A 19846-nucleotide genomic window follows, 5' to 3' on the forward strand; every position below is an offset into this window, starting at 1 on the left:
TAAGAGCTGGTTGTTTTAACCATTTTCTGATGTCCATCATTGACTGCTGTTTAAGCACCTTGCAGATAATGAACGCGCAGGGGTTGAGATGCACAGGCTGCAGTGGAGATGCTGCTCGATAGCTGGGACACAAACCACCAAATACAAAAAAATAATTCAGATCCAGTCGTCATGACTCCACTCCGGAGGGATTCTCCGATCATTTCTTACAGTTTCTCATCAAGGTGGTGTCTCCTGTCCCTGATACAAACACAATGCCTGAGGAAGAATATGTGTATTTTTTTTGTCATTAACCTTTTTCGGACCACTTATTTATTTATTTTGGTGACGATCCGAGCACCATGCTGCTACTCTGGTTCAAACTGCATCCACCAAACAATATGATTTATCTCGACCTCCCCAAAATAACCAAAATCTGACACGGTGTGAGATGTCTTTTTTAGCTGTTCTGTCGTCATTTCCTGCTATCTTCTTCATAAAGTCAGTCAAAATTAATGAATGAATGGACGTTTCTTTGACTATTTATAGGCAAATATGGGCATTACGTGAAGCCCGCAAAAGCTGCACCGCATTTCGAGTCGATTGTGATTTATAAAAGGGAAACCGGGGTAGGAAGTGCCGTACGCACTTTCCTCCCCGGTACGCAATGTTTGGTGAAACGGAAAATGTCGGAACATTTCTGTACCTATTTTTTGGATTTCTACTATGTAAGCAACCTTCCCACGTGAATCCTACGCACGGCGTTATAAATGAGGCCCCTGGTGCGCACCAGAGAGTGGACTATTAGGTGTGAATGCACCCTTGACTAGCTGGTCCATTGTAAAGGTCAGTCCACCTTAAATGAGCAGTGGGTGATCAGCAGGTGAAAGGCAGGACACAGGAACTTGGTCCTGAGGAGAAGTAACGATTATTAAACAAGAAAGTTGTCGAGTCAAGGGGTCAAAGAAATGAACATTTGTGATTATTAGCGAATCGGTTGCAAGTGGTGAAATCAGGCTTAGGGAGTAACGTATTACATGTAATGGTATTAGGATACAAAATAGGCAAATATGTTCCCTTACAGTTACAGAAGCAAAAACAATCAGATAACAGGTACATTTATGTAAAACAGGGTTCATTATTAGGATAGCAATGATACAAAACATTTAGAAATAAAGAACAATACATCAAATCATCCTATATCTGTATATGGAGACTTAGAGCCCTCAATCCACAATAAAATGGTTCATCAACAGTCAATGGTTAACGTATACATCAGAAAATCAGTATGACAAAAACATTAAACATATTGTCCACTTATGTTGATAAAGATGGAGTTCATTTAAGTCTTATATGAATGTTGTGCAACAATGTTAATCCAGTCAGGCAGATTTTTCTCATGTGTGAACTGCCATAAGACTTATTCATTGTCCTCTCCATCAGCTTCTGTTTCCATGTGTTCAGCTGAGCTGCTGATTGGAGGTTCTGCCTCTCTGTTATCCTCAGTTTGAATTTCATCAAGCTTTGAGGACTGACGACCAACACACTTGTGTCTTTTGAAACAATTACGCCATTTAAATCTTTTGTCACAAACATTGCAGCTGTATATTTCCTCTCCTCTGTGGACTCTCATGTGTTCCTTTAAACTTGAACTCCGTGAATAAGCTTTTTTGCAGACTGAGCAGCTGTGTGATTTCTCTCCTGTGTGGACTTTCATGTGTTCCTTTAAATGTCCACTCTGTGAAAAAGCTTTCTTACAGACTGAGCAGCTGTGTGGTTTGTCTCCTGTGTGGATTTTCATGTGTTCCTTTAAATTTTCACTCCGTGAAAAAGCTGTCGTACAGACTGAGCATATGTATGGTTTCTCTCCTGTGTGGACTCTCATGTGTCTTTTTAAATCTATATTCTGTGAAAAAGCTTTCTTACAGACTGAGCAGCTGTGTGGTTTCTCTCCTGTGTGGATTTTCATGTGTTCCTTTAAATTTCCACTCCATGAAAAAGCTTTCTTACAGACTGAGCAGCTGTGTGCTTTCTCTCCTGTGTGGATTCTCATGTGTTCCTTTAAATTTCCACTCAGTGAAAAAGCTTTCTTACAGACTGAGCAGCTGTGCGGTTTCTCTCCTGTGTGGACTCTCATGTGTCTCTTAGCATCTATATTCTGTGAAAAAGCTTTCTTACAGACTGAGCAGCTGTGTGCTTTCTCTCCTGTGTGGATTCTCATGTGTCTCTTTAAACTTCCACTCAGTGAAAAAGCTTTCTTACAGACTGAGCAGCTGTGTGCTTTCTCTCCTGTGTGGATTCTCATGTGTCTCTTTAAACTTCCAATCAGTGAAAAAGCTTTCTTACAGACTGAGCAGCTGAATGGTTTCTTTTCAGCACTATGTCGTGGATCACTGACAGATTCCTGTCTATTTTTCAGTGAGTTTGACCCTGATGCAGGTTCTCTGGTCTCCTTCCAATCAGCACTGTCTTCAGTGTCAGGTTCAGAAGAGTCTTCAGTGTTAGGTTCAGAAGAGTCTCCAGTGTCGTCCTCAGTCTTTGGTTGTGAACTGCTCTCTGGATCTGAGTTCCTGGCTGGTTCTGGTCCTCGACAGTCCTCTTCATCAGCTTCTGTTTCCATGTGTTCAGTTTGTCTTTGATGAGGCTGTGAAGACTGAGGTTTCTCTTCATCATCTTCACTCTTCACAGGGTCAGGAGTGAAAGTGGACTTGGTGATATCAGCCTCCTCCAGCTCCTGAAGCTGCTCTCCCTCCTGACTGATCCTGAGTTCCTCATGTTCCTGCTTAATGTATGGGGGGGGCTCTGGGTCCTCCTGGTCCAGACTGGTGCTCCGCTGGTCAGGGAGAACCTGTTCTTTAACCACCATCAGCTGCTGGACGTCTGCAAGAAACAGGAAACAGTCAGAAAAAAACTGTTAAGTGTTAGCATTTAAAAATCTAATCACCATTAAAATGGGAGACATTTTGCACCCCTAATTAATGCCTTTATTTTTATACTTTAATATCATCTTTGTTAGTCCCACCGATTGTGTATTTTTGTTGGCTCAATTTCACCTTATGTAGCCCAGCCCCTTTCCACTTCCAGTTAAAAATGAAAAAGGGGTTTTTCTTCTGGTTTAGAACTAGCTGCAATGTAAACAATGAATCGTATTTGGGATTGTTCACAGCTACTACGCCTATAGAATGGTAATACTAAAAATATATTGTAGGGGCATACCTATACAAAACATTTTTTGCTTAAAATACCAAACAGATCACCCATTGTAGCCATGCCTCATACCCCTCTATTCCAGCATTGTTCCAAAAGGCTGATTCTGTGACCATAGCTTTACAAATGGAACAGCTGCTGCTAGCCACGCCCATTTGTAGCGTCACCCAGCTTTCCCCTGCTAAGAGAGTTTTCTACCAGGAGAAACTCAGCTAAACACTGCCGTGATTAAATGCCATATTATGTTCCAAACCACTTCAAGCATTATTTCTGAAACAGTACACTGTAAAAAAGAATTTGATCATTAAGTTATTGTAACTTTTTCCTTTAAGTTACTTTCACTTAATATATAAATATATGCAATTTCTACTTCATTTCATAAATTGTTATTACTTCCACTCAGCTTTGTAAGCCAGCTCAATGACCTGTAAATTATATTAAGTCAATTTGACTGAACAGTGTGAGTTGTGATTTGTATTGTTCTACAACTTGCCATGGCCTCATAACATGGCAGTAGCCATAAATACCTTGGTATCTGGCTTGATGGTTGTCTCTTTTAAACGTCAGGTCAATAATCTGCTTAAAAAGCTGAGGTTGAGGCTAAGTTTCTTTTTCAGAAACAAGTCCTGTTTCTCACTTGAGGCCAGGAAAAGGCTAGTCACTGTGACCTTTTTACCTGTGCTGGACTATGGTGATCCGATTTATATGAATGCACCTGCCCATTACCTGAACAAGTTCAGTAGATGCCGCCTATCACAGTGCACTGAGATTTATTACAAAGTTGAGGTATACCTAGGATGAACATTACAGGCCTCTCTCATCTTTTTAAGTGGGAGAACTTGCACAATTGGTGGCTGACTTTTTTGCCCCACTGTATGTGGTGCTTTTGCCCTGGCCAGACACTTTTTTGGTGCTTGAAACAAACCGGATTCCGGAGCTAAGAGGCTGCTCCGCTGCGGTGTGAAGAGGAAAACCTGGTGCTTTTCAAGCTCCAGCTCCGAACCGGCCCTGAAACACCGTTGGTGTGAATGAGGTATAAGAGGACAGTATTTAGTGTCTCTACTGGGACATGTCTCCATGCTTTATGCTGTATGAATGCTTGTTGTTTGTATGTTGTCCTCTCCTGAGTGTGTACGTCTCTTGTTGGCTTTTGTATTTTTGATGGCACCTTAAAAAAAAGGAGTAACTCTACTCAGCTCATTGTACCTGTATAATGACAATAAAGGATTCTATTCTTCTTTAATGTTCAAAAAGCTCTATTTTTATCATACGTGCTGCAGCACCTCTTTTTACCCTCTGTCGTATTTGTAAAATGAACTGTTATAATACATGTGTATTAGTGGTGTAACGGTATCCGTATTCATCCCGTACCGTCACGGTTCGGACGTCACGGTTCGGCACATGCAGTCACACGGCGAATACGCCTTTTTTTACGAGTGGGAAAAAAGTCTGTCACTCAGGGCAGTATTACACTATATATTTTCATTTCAAACCTTTATTTATCCAGATTGGTCCCATTGAGATCATAGATCTCTTTTTCAAGGGAGACCTGCTGGATATAATCCAGGGGGCGGTATTGCGCCTAAAAGCCAGCTGCCCGTAAATAACAAATGAAGAACAAGAACAAAACACAACAAAACGAACACAATACATGAAGAAGAAAAGTTAGTGGCTATAGCGAGTTCACACAACACACAGGAGCTAGAAGACGGCAGGTGACATAGTTACCACCAACAGATCTGCCCTCACTACTGACAACGTAGACAAACTCATATTTTTGAAGAAAAACTTGAAAATAGAGTAAAGCTTGAGTATCTTTATTTAGGCATAATGGCCTCACACACTCACAAGTTAATTATACATGTTAGACATTGCTCCAAAAGGTACAGATTTTATTTTGTTTTATATTTATCATTGTATTTATTTTATATTTTGACATCAGGAGATTTTATACAGTTCTGTATTGCCTTTTATTGATTGTGATTGAAACACTTTCTTATTATTTATTTTAATATTTTCTTTACAGCTTATTTAACCTTTTTGTTTAACATCAGCCATTATAAATAATATGGCCACCTGAGTGTGTGTGTGTGTTACTATTTGTGGTTTGTTTTTAACTGTGTAATACAGTTAATGATTCCAAATGTTAGTGTTCCTTATTTTCATACCAAAACTGTTAAAAATAAATAACAGCAAAAGATATCATGCATTTGGGACTTTTTTTTGCTTTTCCTTGTTGTACCGAACCCGTACCGAACCGTGACCCCCAAACCGAGGTATGAACCGAACCGTGACTTCTGTGAACCGTTACACCCCTAATGTATATGTATGTATACCACAACTCATTCAGTCTGGCTCCAGCAACACTAAGCGTCTGTTCCCCACCATCAGCAAACTTCTCAAACCCTTCACAGCCCCTGTCCCACTTCTCCCCTCTGACCCCCATGCAACTGTCCGACTTCATGACTGGAATTAACTCCACCTGCACACTTGACCCAATGCCCTCCAAATGTGTTAAAGAGAGCCTCCCTGCCATCTCCAATCTCATCGCCATCATCATTAACTCCTCCCTCAGATGTGGATCAGTTCCCCCCCTCTCTCAAACTGGCTGCTGTCACACCCATTCTCAAAAGACCTGGACTCACACCTGACATGTCCAACTTCCGGCCCATCTCAAATATCCCCTTTCTGTCAAAAATAATTGAACGTGTCATTGCCTCACAACTAAAATCCCACCTCAGCTACAATTATCTCTTTGAGCCATTTCAATCTAGTTTCCGATCAAAACACAGCACCGAAACAATCACAAACGATCTCCTCCTCTCCTCTGACTCCGGCAACCTGAACATCCTCATCCTCCTCAAACTCACCGCAGCATTCGACACAATCAACCACATAAATCACATCACAAGGACTGCATTTTTCCACCTCAAAAACATTGCCTGTCTGTGCCCATCACTCTCTTCCTCTGCTGCTGAAAAACTGATTCATGCATTTATCACATCACGACTCGACTACTGCAATAGCATCCTACGGCATACCATCCAACCTCCTCAATAAACTCCAAAATATTCAGAACTCTGCTGCCTGCCTCCTCACCCACACCCGTTCCCGAGACCACATCACTCCCGTCATCTAGAACCTCCACTGGCTCCCCGTCCATCAAATAATCGACTTCAAAGTCCTCCTCATTACTCCTCATTACTCACTACCTCACAGACCTGCTGCACCACCACACCCCTTCCCACTGGCTCCGCTATCAGAAGCCAACCTCCTATCAATCCCCACCCGCATCAAGCACCGGACCTGGGGGGACAGAGCCTTCTCTCTTGCTGTCCCCTCCGTCTGGAACTCACTCCCCCATTAGAGGGTGCACAGACCTCGCCACCTTCAAAAAACGTACAAAATCTCAATCTGGCTTGTAATGTGTGATTGTTTTTGTATCGCTTGATTTTAAAGCACCTGTAAAAGCGCTAACAAAATAGATCTATTATTATTATTATATCGGTTTTGTACTGTATATTTATTTGTTCTACTTCAAAATATTAAAATGCAAGAGCATTTGCAGTAACTTCAAGCCTTGATCTCCTTGTTATATACATTTGGGTGATGTTCAATTTTCTAAGTTGAGTCAGTAAGAAGTTTAAGGAAACTGCAAACTTTTAAATCACCTTTTAATGCAACATTATAATAAGAGTTAGAAATAAAAACCACTAGTTTACTTAGTATGAAAATGTAAGTGCAAATGCTGCCTTGAAAACATTAGTCAACATAACTTGAATTTGTGAACAAAGCACTTATATACTAATAAAGGGCTGGCTTATCGAAAGCCAGTTGAGTAGCACTTGAAATGTTTTTGCTCTATGAAGCCTGATGTACTTATATGATTCTGTTTTCTTGAAGTTTGTATTTTGTTGGTCGAACGCACTTATTGTAAGTCGCTTTGGATAAAAGCGTCAGCTAAATGCAATGTAATGTAATGTAATGTGAATTGGAAAAAAATATAGTTACAAGTTCTCCTTGCTTAGAATTGTGAGTTAAGAGAATGTAGAATTTAAAGTTGATTTGACTAGATAATGAACATTTCTTGAATCGCTAATGTAAACTTGTAAGTTTCTTTAACTCAAAGTATTAAGTTATAACAATGGATGATCATTAATTAAACCACTTGTATAAGTTAACGAGTTGAAACAAAGTACATTTTGACTTTAAGTCAAGTCATGTATATAAGGCAGCTCTTGAACTTGTGTTTTTAAGTTAAAACACCCTATTTATTTTTACAGTGTATGGAGCTCAAACCTTTCTCTCTCGCAGGGTTTACCGCAAGGACATTACGTTACACATATTCTTTCCAGTAGCCTACAGCGTTAGCTCTAAGTGTTAGCATGCTTGCTAATGTAAACACAGACCATATTACTCCCAAAGCACGCAGCGCATTGTTTCTGATACAGCCAGGGTTGGGAGGGTTACTTTGTAAATGTAATCAGTTACTGATTACTGATTACATGGCTCTGAAAGTAATCCGAATACAGTTACAGTTACGTGTCTTAAAAAAGTAATCCGATTACTTTTAGATTACTTTCTTTTTCCATCACAGATGGTATGTTTTGGTGAACAGGAGACACAAAAAGCAAAAGGAAACTGAACGTGTTTTTACTGTTTTAATGGCTTATCAAGAGCACAACTGAAACATCACATCTGAAACGATGTAACAACATAATAAACTCTTTGGGGATGCAGCTTAAGATGTGAGGAGTGAGGGACACGGCTTAGAACGGGCGTGTCGCCTTCTGTCCTGCCAGGACATGAATTAAAATGTCTAACTCGGACTTCATTTTAAGGACATTTCGGCCAGGGGTGTAGAGCTATATTTGGTCAAGCACCGGATTGGCAAAACCGGAGAGTGTGTGCACCAGTCTGCCTTGATCTATGTATTCATGTCTGTGACTCTCACAGTATCTGCTGCCCACAGCTGTTTTATAGAAGGAAAACCTCCTTCACTTCATGACATCTCTGCAGCACCAGGAGGCAGCGGGAGGGTTAACTCCGCCTCTGAGAAGACGAGCTTGCAGTGCCTTTCATGCACCGCCTTTCACGCGCCGCCTTCACTGTGTTTACCTTCAGAAATAATCATTAGTAAGGCTAAAGAGCGACCGCAGGCTGATGTGTTTTAACCACACACACCTATACACACACACACACACACACACACACGCGATTTAAACGCAGACTGTTGTTCCTCCATGTTTCGTTGTTATTGTTTCACTGAGCGAGCGGACCCGCGATTTTTTTTCAACCGCTTTTTTGGTCCATCTGCGGCGGTAATAGGTTTTGTGGACTGTGATGAATATTAAATGTTGAGAGGAAATCTTTCCACCAATAATTCCAATAAGTAATCCAAATGTATTCACTTCAGGTTTACGAATGTAACTGTAATCAGATTACTCGTTTTTCAAATGTAACGCGAGCTGAATACAGTTACTTGATTTTTGTATTCTGATTACGTAACGCCGTTACATGTATTCCGTTACAACCCAACCCTGGATACAGCACATAGCTTGACATGTTCTTTCTTAAGTGTTAACCGCTAGAACAGTACCATTATATATATATATATATATATTATTGAAGTAAAATGTTATAGCAGAAAGTTTAATACAGTGTATTTCTGGTATATTTATTGTATTATGTCCCCTGATATATAAGAAGTGTGTTAAATTTGAATGGCAGAAAGTCTTGTTGCAGTTTCCAGATATCAAAAGGGGCCCATGAGTCTCTTTGTTAATCATCAATGGTTTTTGCAATTAACAGGGGAACTCCAAGAGAGATCTTTCTCAGATATAATGCTTGTTAGTTAATGATTCATTTCCTGCAAGGCTGATAAAGAGGCCTGGAGACAATAGTCGGCCTGGATTATCAATAAATGTATTCATTCCAAGTAAGCTGACTTTGGGGGTGGAATAAAGTTCAGAGGAAGGCCTTAGGGTATGGGAACAGTTAACCTTTGTTAGTTAAATAATTCACATAGCTTTCAGAGGGGAAAAACAGGTGACATTTGTGAGGGCTGCATGATTAAATGAGTGTGCGTTAAAACATGCTGGTAGAGTTCTATATGTGTGTGTTTAATTACTTTGTATCAATAATGGCAGTCTGTGTAACAAGAAGCTGGAAATATGAGAAGTAAAACCTTTGTATCTTTATTTAGTAGACCCTCCAGAAAAACGCGATTCTGCGATCGCAGAAATTACCACATAATCAGCAAAATGGCGCATATTTTTTAAAAAGCCGCATATTTATCAAAAGGCCGCATAATCCCCGCATTTTTCCACACAAAGTTGAGGGAAAAAAAAGTTAACTCGTCTTGACCTGAAGTGATGATGATGATGCACGACGTCATCAGCTCGCGCATCACAGAAGGTAAACAACACCGTAGAGTGAACGTGTGGAGCTCACACGAGAGTTTCTCTTCACCAAGATGAAAACATCTAATCCATCTCATTTACCGACGAACATCTCTGCTAAAGACCGGGCAAAGCAGTACCCCGATGTCTGTGGGGAAACTATTCTGCACCCCGTGCAACTGTGTTGGAGCATAAGAGAACATCGACGGTGACGACCCACTTTGATTCATTCAAACATTCGAAAATGCTTTCTGCTGCTGCGGACAAGAAAGCCAAACAACTCACGTTCACCGAGGCATCAACCTCCAAAACCCTTTCGAGGGCTACAAGAAACGAAGTGAGTAGCCTACAAGATTGAAGCTGGTCAGATAACGAACGAGTAAATGAAAACAGAATGAGGCGGAGAAGTGTGTGTGTGTGTGTGTGTGTGTGTGTGTGTGAGAGAGAGAGAGTGTGATTAAAATAGCCCAATTGCTTTTACAATAAATAAACATTGAATGTGTTTAATTGAATAGTAAAGGGGTTTAACGTTAGTGGCAGGTTGTGTGTGAGAGAGAATAAATAAATAAGACAGCCCAATATTTATTTTTTCCGCATATTTCGCAACTTTCCGCATATTTCGCAACTTCCCGCAATTTCACCGCATAAAATCACATAAAACCCCGCATGTTTGATTGCATAATCAAGGATTTTAGCCCGCATAATCAAGGATTTTAGCCCGCGTTTTTCTGGAGGGTCTAATTTAGACAGCTCTGATCTCTGGAATGCTGCATGGTAAAAATGAGTGTGTGTTACTATTTCAGAAGCATTTCTAGAGGACTGTTTGAGAGCAGAGGTAATGTTTTCCTTGTTATTATTGATATTAAAGTAACTTACATGTATTAGTCAACTATAAACAACTATATCTTAGACATATCTTTAAAATGCCAAGGGTGTGTGGAGCTGTGTATTAAACTGATGGGGGAGGGGCAGCAGAGAAGGAAGTCTATGGAATGAGTGTGCGTTCTGTCATGACTCCAAATCATTGTTGGGGGACTGCCTGAGGGCAGAGAGACACACACACACACACACACTGTAAGGAGAGGGGATGAAACAGATGGAATCAACAACTGCTGACGCATTGCCTACGGTCTCGCCCAGAAGTGAAACTAGCCAATGGAGAACTGCCAACTCACTGGCTAGCTCTCCCAGAAGTGAAATCTTACATATCTCCTGTTGTGTCTGTGTTCGGCCTCTTTTCCTCCTGCCGTCAAGATGATGGGATCTCCCAGCGCTAGGACCAGAGCAGGGGTGGGCCTACCCCTTTTAAAGTATATTGTATTGTTGTTTACCATTAAAGCAGATTATTGTTTAACCCTTTATCTGGTGCTTTGAATTCCTTCTTTTATAAATCTGAGATGCTCATCAAAGAACAAGCGGAGCCGAGGTGGGTTTCAGACAACTCCTTGCTCCAACAATATATATATAACAACTTTACTCTAAGTGCCTCCTGCAGACATCATGCTGAATACACAGACACACAGCTGCGAGAGGGGATTCAGCTAGACCAGTGGCTCCCAACCAGGGGGCGCAGCGCTATTACAGGGGGAACGCGTGAAGCTTGGGAAGAAGTTGTAAACAAAAATTGTTTGCTCGTAAAATAAATCAAATTGACAAATTTTTAACACAACCGGCAGTTAAAAGAAAAGTGGACGAGCCCACGACAAGTCTCTCAGCTATAATGCCAAAATCTACAGAGCTTGAAGTGGTCAATGCTCGTTTGCCATAAGTATTTTCGCGGAAACACGAGCAATCTCTCCATCAGCTGGCCAAAAGGCTTCATATTCATACAAAGAAATTCACAGTTTTTAACTTCCTTAACTCAGAGTTCTGTTGCCTCAATTACGTGTGAGGTGGGAGTAGTACCTGGCGATTTTATTATGTATTGTGAATGCAACGCTGCACAAATATGGGTTTGCCTAACACAGGGTGACGTCTAAATGATGTGGCCTGCCGACATGGCCACTTCCATACAGATCATAAATCAGGGTGTGTGTATGTGTGGCGCGAGAGAGAGAGAGAGAGAGAGAGAGAGAGAGAGAGAGAGAGAGACTAAATTATCTCTCAGATCTTTCACTTCCTGTGCAAGTTCCTTCCTGAGGCGCACCGGTTACTTGTATTTTTGTTGTTAGCATCTGGTTAGCGAGCTGCTCTAAAAGATACAAGGAACTGTTTCAACACCAAGGTATACAAATAAATCTTACAGAGGGGACATGCCCCTGGACCCCCATAGAGGATTGGAGGCCCACCCCCAAAATATGTTCACATGGACAGGTTCCCAAATACATTTGCAATTTTTTTTAAATAGTAACCCCTGTCCATATGTTTATTATTGGGTAGTAGATTTAAACTATAAGGGCTATCGCTATGGGCAGCAGCGCTGTAAATATTCACAAATAAATCCAGCAAAATGGCACAATAACTGGTAGTGGCCTGGCTGGGTGCATAATTCCCGGCCTGACATATGGCGCATTTCCACTACAGGGCCTCGCTCGGTATGGCTAGACCTCGTTAGGCCTCGTTAGGACTGGCTCACTTTATGCTGCGTTTCCATTACAGTTTAGTAGCTGGGGCAGTAACTATAGTAACGCAGTGTAGGCGGAGCCGTGACATCATCTTCAATGAGATCCAGAAAAACAACATCAGCCGTTAGCCCTCAGAGATCACAGCTCCTCATATCTGTTCAGAAACTAGACAAAAGTTAAACAAGTACAAACCACAGACTGTCTGTCATGGCGAATACAGTCGCTGGTTTATTTATGTCTGTATAGGCCGTTGTTGTGAGTGTGGACGGTCGGAGAATATACTGCATTAGCTTAGCTGATCTCCATTTAGAAAACATGCATTTTAAAAAGGTTGTTTGCCTGCCGTCTGCCTACAGACTTGTCAAAGCATTCATTCATGGTTTTTACCAACCGGTATCAATATGTTGTTACTTCGGCATCATTTTGAAACGTGTATTACGCCCAGAGCTATGGCCACACCCTCTGCCAGCCTTTCACGAAACAAAGCTTCCCAAACCTTTCAGCGATTCATGCCCGAGATGTACAGCGTAGGGTAGGGCGATTATGGCAAAAATCATAATCACGATTATTTGGGTCAATAATTGATATCACGATTATTTTGACGATTATTCATTGACCATTTATTGAACTTTAAAACAAATAATATTTTACCAATAAACAAGATCAATAAATATGTTGTAGCGCACTTCCAAAACCATACTAAACAAATATTAATATGATAAATAAAAATAAATTAGACTAAAATAAATTAAATCAAATATGTTGCAGTGCACTGTCACAACCTACTGAAAACTCCTGAAAACATATTCAACATATTCCACTAAACGTTGAAGGCTGGCCAACCGTCATGGTCCAGAAGTAACAGGAAATAAATGTTGAACTACAATTTAAGACCAAATAAAAATGTTTTGGCCACCATGGTCACACCATGCTGGTAGGGCTGCTCATGTCATCTCTTAAAGATTTTTTGCAAGAAACACCAGTCTGTTTACATGGTCTGGTTTCAGAGATGAGCGCAGGCAGGTGACAATATTGCCATCTGTACTGAAGACCCTCTCTGAAGAGGAACGTGTGGCAGTGCTGCCACATATGACACAGGAAAAAAAGAAAATACTCTGAACCCTTTCTTTGCCATTATATAAAAATAGTGTTGCAACAAAAGTATAAATTAGGCTTACTAATAAGACAACTCAGATCTGAAGCTACACAGGAATCTGCTGCAACAGTGCAATAAAAAAGACAAAATTAATAGAATCAAACCCATTTTGTGTTGTATTTTATTAGAGTATAAAAAGAAATGCCTTTAAAATAGGATGCAAGCAACACTAGTTTCTTAACCTGAATTGATAATAAACTATAATCAATTTAAACAGAACAGATCTTAATGTTTGCATTCTTATACCATTTTGTACAATAATTATAATGAATAAGTTCAAACAAACTAAAACTTACAGCTGATTAATAACGGTATCTAACTTGAGTTTTTATTATATCAAAAACCTGTTGAAATGCTACTGTTATTTTTACTGTCCCCCAAAAGCGCGTCAGCAGCCTCCAGGAATGCTTCTTTCACAACTTCGCCGTCTTTGAAAGACTTCATGTGTTTCGCAAGAACATGACTGACACGATAAGATGCTCTGGTGCTCTACCAGCTTGCTCTTGTTGTTGGGCCTGGTGAAAATGGACTGCTGTGCATTTAGCTGTCCTTTCAGGCCCCTCCCCTTTTGGGAGCGTAGGGCAGAATTAGGAGGGAATTCCGTCTCGTAACGTTTGTGCACTGTTTTGAAATGCCGCTCCTAAATTACCCTTCTTCGATAAAGCCACGCTCTCATTGCAGATGAGAGAGATGAACTGGAATAGATAAAAAATAATCATCCTCCCACTCGGAGTGAAAATTATATATTTTGAGCTTTTTTGCTTCTGCCATAATTGCGGTCTTGTGTGTGTGCGGACTGTGACTCCTGTTGACACGGAGAACGTCAGCAAAATAGTGCCCACTGCCCACCAGCCACGCCCCGACACATGGGGTGAGGCTGGCCAATCACAAAGCTTTGATGCGTTCAAGTGCATTATTCTGGCACAGGAAGATTATGTTACGGGACATTAACGATAAAACAGAATATTGTTGTTCTATTTTTAGACACATCTCGCGATCGACTGGGAATCTCCCCGCGACCCTTCTTTTTAACTAATTGATGCTCTTATTCTGACATCTTCGCTCGAGCTGAACACTCACAACACATGTCACTCCCACGTGGCCGGCCGAGTGGGCTTTTAGGGAGGGGCGAAAGCGCACCCAGCAAAATAATCGTATTTTGTCAATTATGCTGTTTTCATAATCGTCGCAAACCATAATCGTAATCACGATTAAAATACGATTAATTGCACAGCCCTAGCGTAGGGCACTGAAGAACGATGCTATTCCTACTTTTTTTTGACCAGCGGGAGATTCGGGTACACAACCTGTAAGTATTCATTGTTGTTTGTGTATTTAGGATGTTTAAAACAAACAAGGTATCTACCACACTGTTTAAATGGATAAACGTTTTTCGGGCTACTACGTTGGGATCGCAGAGAAATGCTCTCCGCAGACCCATTCTCACAGCGTTATAAACCTTTTTCTTACTCAATATCAAGCCACACTTATTGTTTTTACTTCGGCTGTGAGTGTTTGTGTGTGCTCGGAATGAGTTTCGCTTGTTCTCTGTGTATCGCCGAGACGCCGACACGGAAAGCCGGTCTGCTCCTGCAGCAGCTCACACAGCTGCGAGGAGCTGCGGGCAGCAACGAGCCTGTCAGCTTTGCGAGTTTGGAAAATTGCACAGTATAAATCTATTTTAGTATACCTCAACAATGGAATTATGATCAGTAGAAATGGCCATGACATGGGACCTTTAAGTAAAAGTAGTATACTGCTCGAAAATATTTCCAATTACACAACCCCCTTGTGTAATTGGAAATATTTGGAATATTTGTGTAATAGTGCCTGACTGAAAAAGGTTGGGAAACACTGAGCTAGACGACTGTATACGGAGACGATAGGTTGGGACGTGTCACGTGTGCCGGAGACGATATGTTGGGACGTGTCACGTGTGCCGGAGACGATATATGTTGGGACGTGTCACGTGTGCCACATTTCATCAATGACATCATAGGAGCCAAATAGAGATGTCGGTAAGGAGGAAAAGAGAGAGGGTTGTATTTTCTGCAACTTTGTGAGTCTCCTTACACACCGGGGACACATTTATGTATAAAATACATCAAAAAGTGCATTTTGCCAGCCCTTAGAAAAATATACGAAGGGCTGGGCCACTCATAAAGGTGAGGTATAACGCCTCGTAAGTTAAGTTAGAAGTTAGCAAAATGTAGGTAAATTAGGCTTGATACATTAATATGCTTTAAGAAAAAAACAGCCTACATCACAGCTCTATATAGGGTTTCATTTATCTTTGTAAGAGCCATTTAGGCACATTATTTTATGGTAATGAATTATGGTTTTGTGAGCCAATTGAATATTCTTTAATTTAACTTAAATGAGCTGAATAACTATGAATTATTATGTTTCTGTTTTGTAACGTGTTATCTTGCTTATGGACAGCTCTAGTTTATGTTTTGTGATTATGTATACAAAGCAATAGTAGGGGCGTGCTCAGGTATAAATGACGCTGCCAGCATGACACAGCAGGAAGTCTAGAGAGGAATTTGGAAAAAGTTTTTGACCGCACACATCCGTATGACCAAGGGATCTTGTTTGTTTATTTGTTTAAATACCGTGCACATTTTGCAAGTCGGCAGTGGGCCGCCAGCTGATCTATTGAACCTCTCAATAAAGCACCCGAATGGAACGAGCAAGGTATCTGATTTTTTGAATATACGCGAGTCAATACTCGAGCTCGCCTCCTAGTGGCCTTTGAACATGGATTTTCTTTGGACAATTGGCCACTACAATCTTGTTGGCAGCTCATCCCTTAAAAACAGAAGTCTCAGAGTGATTATAATAACATGAAATATGAAGGGTCTATTTCAAGCTTGTTATGTAAATAAGTTATTAGGCTTTTTTTTAAATCAACTAAGATTTGTTGAAAATGATGAATTGAATGAATTTATTTTAAAAGTGGGCTTATTAACACATGAATACTAGTGTGTAATATAGTTGTACATATATATTTAAGAAGTACAATATGAGAAGTTCCATTTGTGGGACATATTTCATTGTACTTTTTGAATTAGCTGATGGCCGACCCCCGGGCCGTAGTTTGGACACCCCAGGTTTAAAGTGTTAATTGAGAGTAAAGGGAACAGACCTGCTCTGTGTATCCGAAGCTGAGGCTGTAAAACAGCGTCCAGTAGTTTCTGGAGTCTCTTGTTCTCCTGTTTTGAACGAGACAGCTCCTCCTCGTACTCTGCCATCGTTTTTTCAAACAGAGCAAATATCTCTTCACCAGCAGGAGTGAGTAGCAGCTTCTTCAACGACAGCAGCATTTTGACTTTACTCATGTTTACTAGATCACCTTTTCCTGCAAACTCCGTTAAAGACACTGTTTCTTTCTCTCCATCAAACTCTCAATCTGACAAGTGTTGCCAACGTGTTTCCAGCTAGCATGCTAAACTAGCTCCTATAGTCCGAGGTAAACGCTCCAGAAAAAAGAGCACACAGTCCATTCGGAGGTTTATCCAAACACACAGATGATGGATCAGTAGTGCTGGAGCTCACACACGCTTTCTCAGGAACACAGAAAGAGAGAACCGTAGCGCCGATACGCCACCTGGACCCAGTGTGACTACCGTTGTCACTACCCGATCCGTCCCCCGATCGGTACTGCGCATGTGCGAGATGGTCCGCCATATTGGACAACTCCGGACGGCAACCCAAGATGGACACTTGACACAGTGGCTTTTAGCAAAGCTCAAAAAGAAAACTCGAGAGAGATGAGTTATTGTTTTTACAACGTAACTTCACTATTACTTAACAACTCTTTGTATTGGGTTCTTTTATTTGGGGTGAAGTACATTGTCAGAATAAGTGAAAAAATGGATTTAAATTATGTTAGACAGCTATCATACTGAATACATATTTACTGTGAATGTATGCAAAAATGTATGGTTTATTACCATGTTTATTCTTCATGTTTCACCTCCAGCATGCTGTGCTCTTCAGGACACATATTTCAGTTAACTCTTTATTCATCAACACTCTGCAAACCTATAAAGCACATGTTGAATGAGGTCATTTTTAAAGGTTGGCAGCATTTACCAGTACCAGTTCATCTTGAACTAAAGGTGTTTGAGCAAACTATTTGTACATAGTGTAGACAGGGGCGCCGCCAGGGATTTTGGGCCCCATGAAAATATATCACATTGGGCACAGGCCACACCACCACCAGGCACAGGCCACACCAACCAAGCACAATTGCTGTAACCACACCTCCAGAACCCAACCGACTCATTCATGCTTTAAATAACTCTACCTGTACAGGCTTGCATCTATCGTGTAGTCCAATACTAACCGCACAATATTTACTGACACTGAGCGGTGAAACTATAACACTGTGCAGACGTGCCACATTCTGCTGCAGTAGAATTCACTATTTGATATAACACTAACATTCCTGACAATAGACCTCAATAGTCATCTGTTATGGTGTACATGCCTTTTTAATAACATTTTTGAATGGAACATTCATAAATCTGAATAAATATAACTTAAATATACATGACCTCTTGAATTAAAATAAAGTGAACATTAACACCAATATTATCATTTATAAAATGCTATAACAAAAAAAATAACATAAGCAGCAGATTGTTTTATTAAATATACATACCAACTACATAATAAGCGGGTATTAAAGTGTAAATGGAAATCAAAATGGAAATGGAAATGAAAAGGCCTGATGGTGGCGCTAAATCAGAGACTATTACCTGTTCTCAGTCTTTTTCTCATCATGCATCTACTCACCAAGAGCCCAGCGCCTAGCCTTCTTACAGGCAAAGTCACTGATCAAATCCTTGAAGTCCAGCTTTCTAGCCAACTGGCTTTCAATAGACAGCATGGCAAGAGTGCAAAGCATTATGGGGGACAGAGCTGCGGAGCCTAAAGATGGATCTGTTGGTCCTGGCACCAGGGGGAGGGACAACTGATTTAGTATGAATAGCTGCTAAAAATGTACGTGCATTTATTAAATGTCAGCTAAAAGAGGAGTGAAATGAAAAACCTCAGAATTTTCTGTGAAGATATTAACAGTAGTTAAAGGTGGGGTAGGTAAGTTTGAGAAACCGGCTCGAGATACACTTTTTGTTATATTCCATGGAATGCTCTTAACATCCCGATAGCAATGAATATCTTAAGTGCTTTGACAAAAAATCCATAAAAAAAGTCATCTGTGGAAGCCGTAATACTGTAAAAAGTACGACCAATCATCTGAGCCGGCTAAAGTAACTGAATGGCCTACCTGCCTGTCAGCCTTCCATCTGTGCACAAACTTATCTCGTGCCCTCATTGGTCATGTGCGCGTTTGTGTGTGTTGGAGGAGGGGCTCTGTAAGGAAGTAGCCGATTTCTTCCGGCTGTGTATTTTCAAATTCTAGCGCACTGGAGCTGGTTTCTCCAAAATTACTTACCCCACCTTTAATGTCAGCAAAACATTACAATTATTATTTACGGACTACGCTTAGCTAACAGACTAATTTCCACCACTCATAGACCACACCCACCTTTTCTTTTGAAAAACTGGGTGACATATTGTCACCCTTTAGTCCCTCTCTCTTGTCTTTCTCTCCTTTCTTTTCTTTTTTGAAAGCCTGACTTTGTTAGTCGTTGAGACATGGTAGCCTACACACGTAAGTACTATAGCATCCCTCCTCACCAGCACCATGCTCTCACTCTCACTCTCTGCTGCTAGAAAGAGCGGTGCCGCACAGCGTTTGGAGGCAGGAGCAAACCATTACATGTAAATAGAAGGGGGTGTACAGAGGCTTTGGATAATTAACTTTTGGAAGAAAAAAAGTGAAAAGAACCGTAAGTTTAGTGAGTACATTATCAATTTAACATTATATTAATGTTAATTATTGATGATTGATGAAAGGTTACTTAAACATTTTTTCTTAATGTTCTAAAAATGTTTGGGGCCCCTGTCAGTCACAGGCCCTTAGAATCGTCCTAACTTTTCAGCCCCTTACGGCGCCCCTGAGTGTAGATATGGTAATGTTACGAATTACTATTACTTTTTGTTCCTTTATCATATTTTGATGATGCAAATACGTATTGATGGTCGGAAAGAAAGTGGGTGGATATGTTGACACTGAGAAAAAGCTCTGAGGTAGCACACTCATGTTTCCCTCTCCTCCTCGTCCTGTCCTGCTTCCCATATATCTCTCAGCTCCACTTAAGTGCTCTCCATTTCAGCCCATTAGGGTCATCAAACCGCCCTTTGGTCCCGTCCCCTGAAAGGCCTCTCACTGCACCACTGTTCCCTGAGGCCCAACATTTGATGTGTTTTGTTATGTGTATGCGTGTAATGCAGTATGACAAGCAAAGGAAAATGATGGGTCGTAGTGGTTAGCATGTTGATGTTTGTCACCTCTGGAAACCACGTAACCTTAAATTGCTGTTTGTTTTGAGGGATTCTTCAAAGTCAACATTAATACGTTTGCAATGGGACGGCTAGTGTTCCTAAACAAACTGATTTACAGTGAG

At 40.8% G+C, this 19846-nt stretch overlaps 1 protein-coding gene across 1 annotated transcript; it reads right to left on the reverse strand.

Moving 5' to 3' along the window:
* Positions 1–939: 939 nt before the first annotated feature.
* Positions 940–16949, reverse strand: LOC139434891 (zinc finger protein 883-like). Its single transcript, XM_071204938.1, has 2 exons — positions 16456–16949; positions 940–2859 (listed from the first exon to the last, which is right to left on the reverse strand). The coding sequence occupies exons 1-2, from the start codon at positions 16646–16648 to the stop codon at positions 1400–1402; spliced, it is 1653 nt and encodes a 550-aa protein (XP_071061039.1). The 5' UTR covers positions 16649–16949; the 3' UTR covers positions 940–1399.
* Positions 16950–19846: the final 2897 nt, after the last annotated feature.

This window comes from Pseudochaenichthys georgianus, chromosome 12 (genome assembly GCF_902827115.2).
Source record: "Pseudochaenichthys georgianus chromosome 12, fPseGeo1.2, whole genome shotgun sequence".
NCBI classification, from domain to species: Eukaryota; Metazoa; Chordata; class Actinopteri; order Perciformes; family Channichthyidae; genus Pseudochaenichthys; species Pseudochaenichthys georgianus.

What these genes read in the sequence shown, in the direction of transcription:
- LOC139434891 (XM_071204938.1), bottom strand. Translation starts at nt 16,648, where the DNA reads ATGAGTAAAGTCAAAATGCTGCTGTCGTTGAAGAAGCTGCTACTCACT. An exon ending in GCTTCGGATACACAGAGCAG is followed by an intron (nt 2,860 to 16,455) that starts GTCTGTTCCCTT and finishes TGTTTCTTGCAG; the next exon opens with ACGTCCAGCAGCTGATGGTG.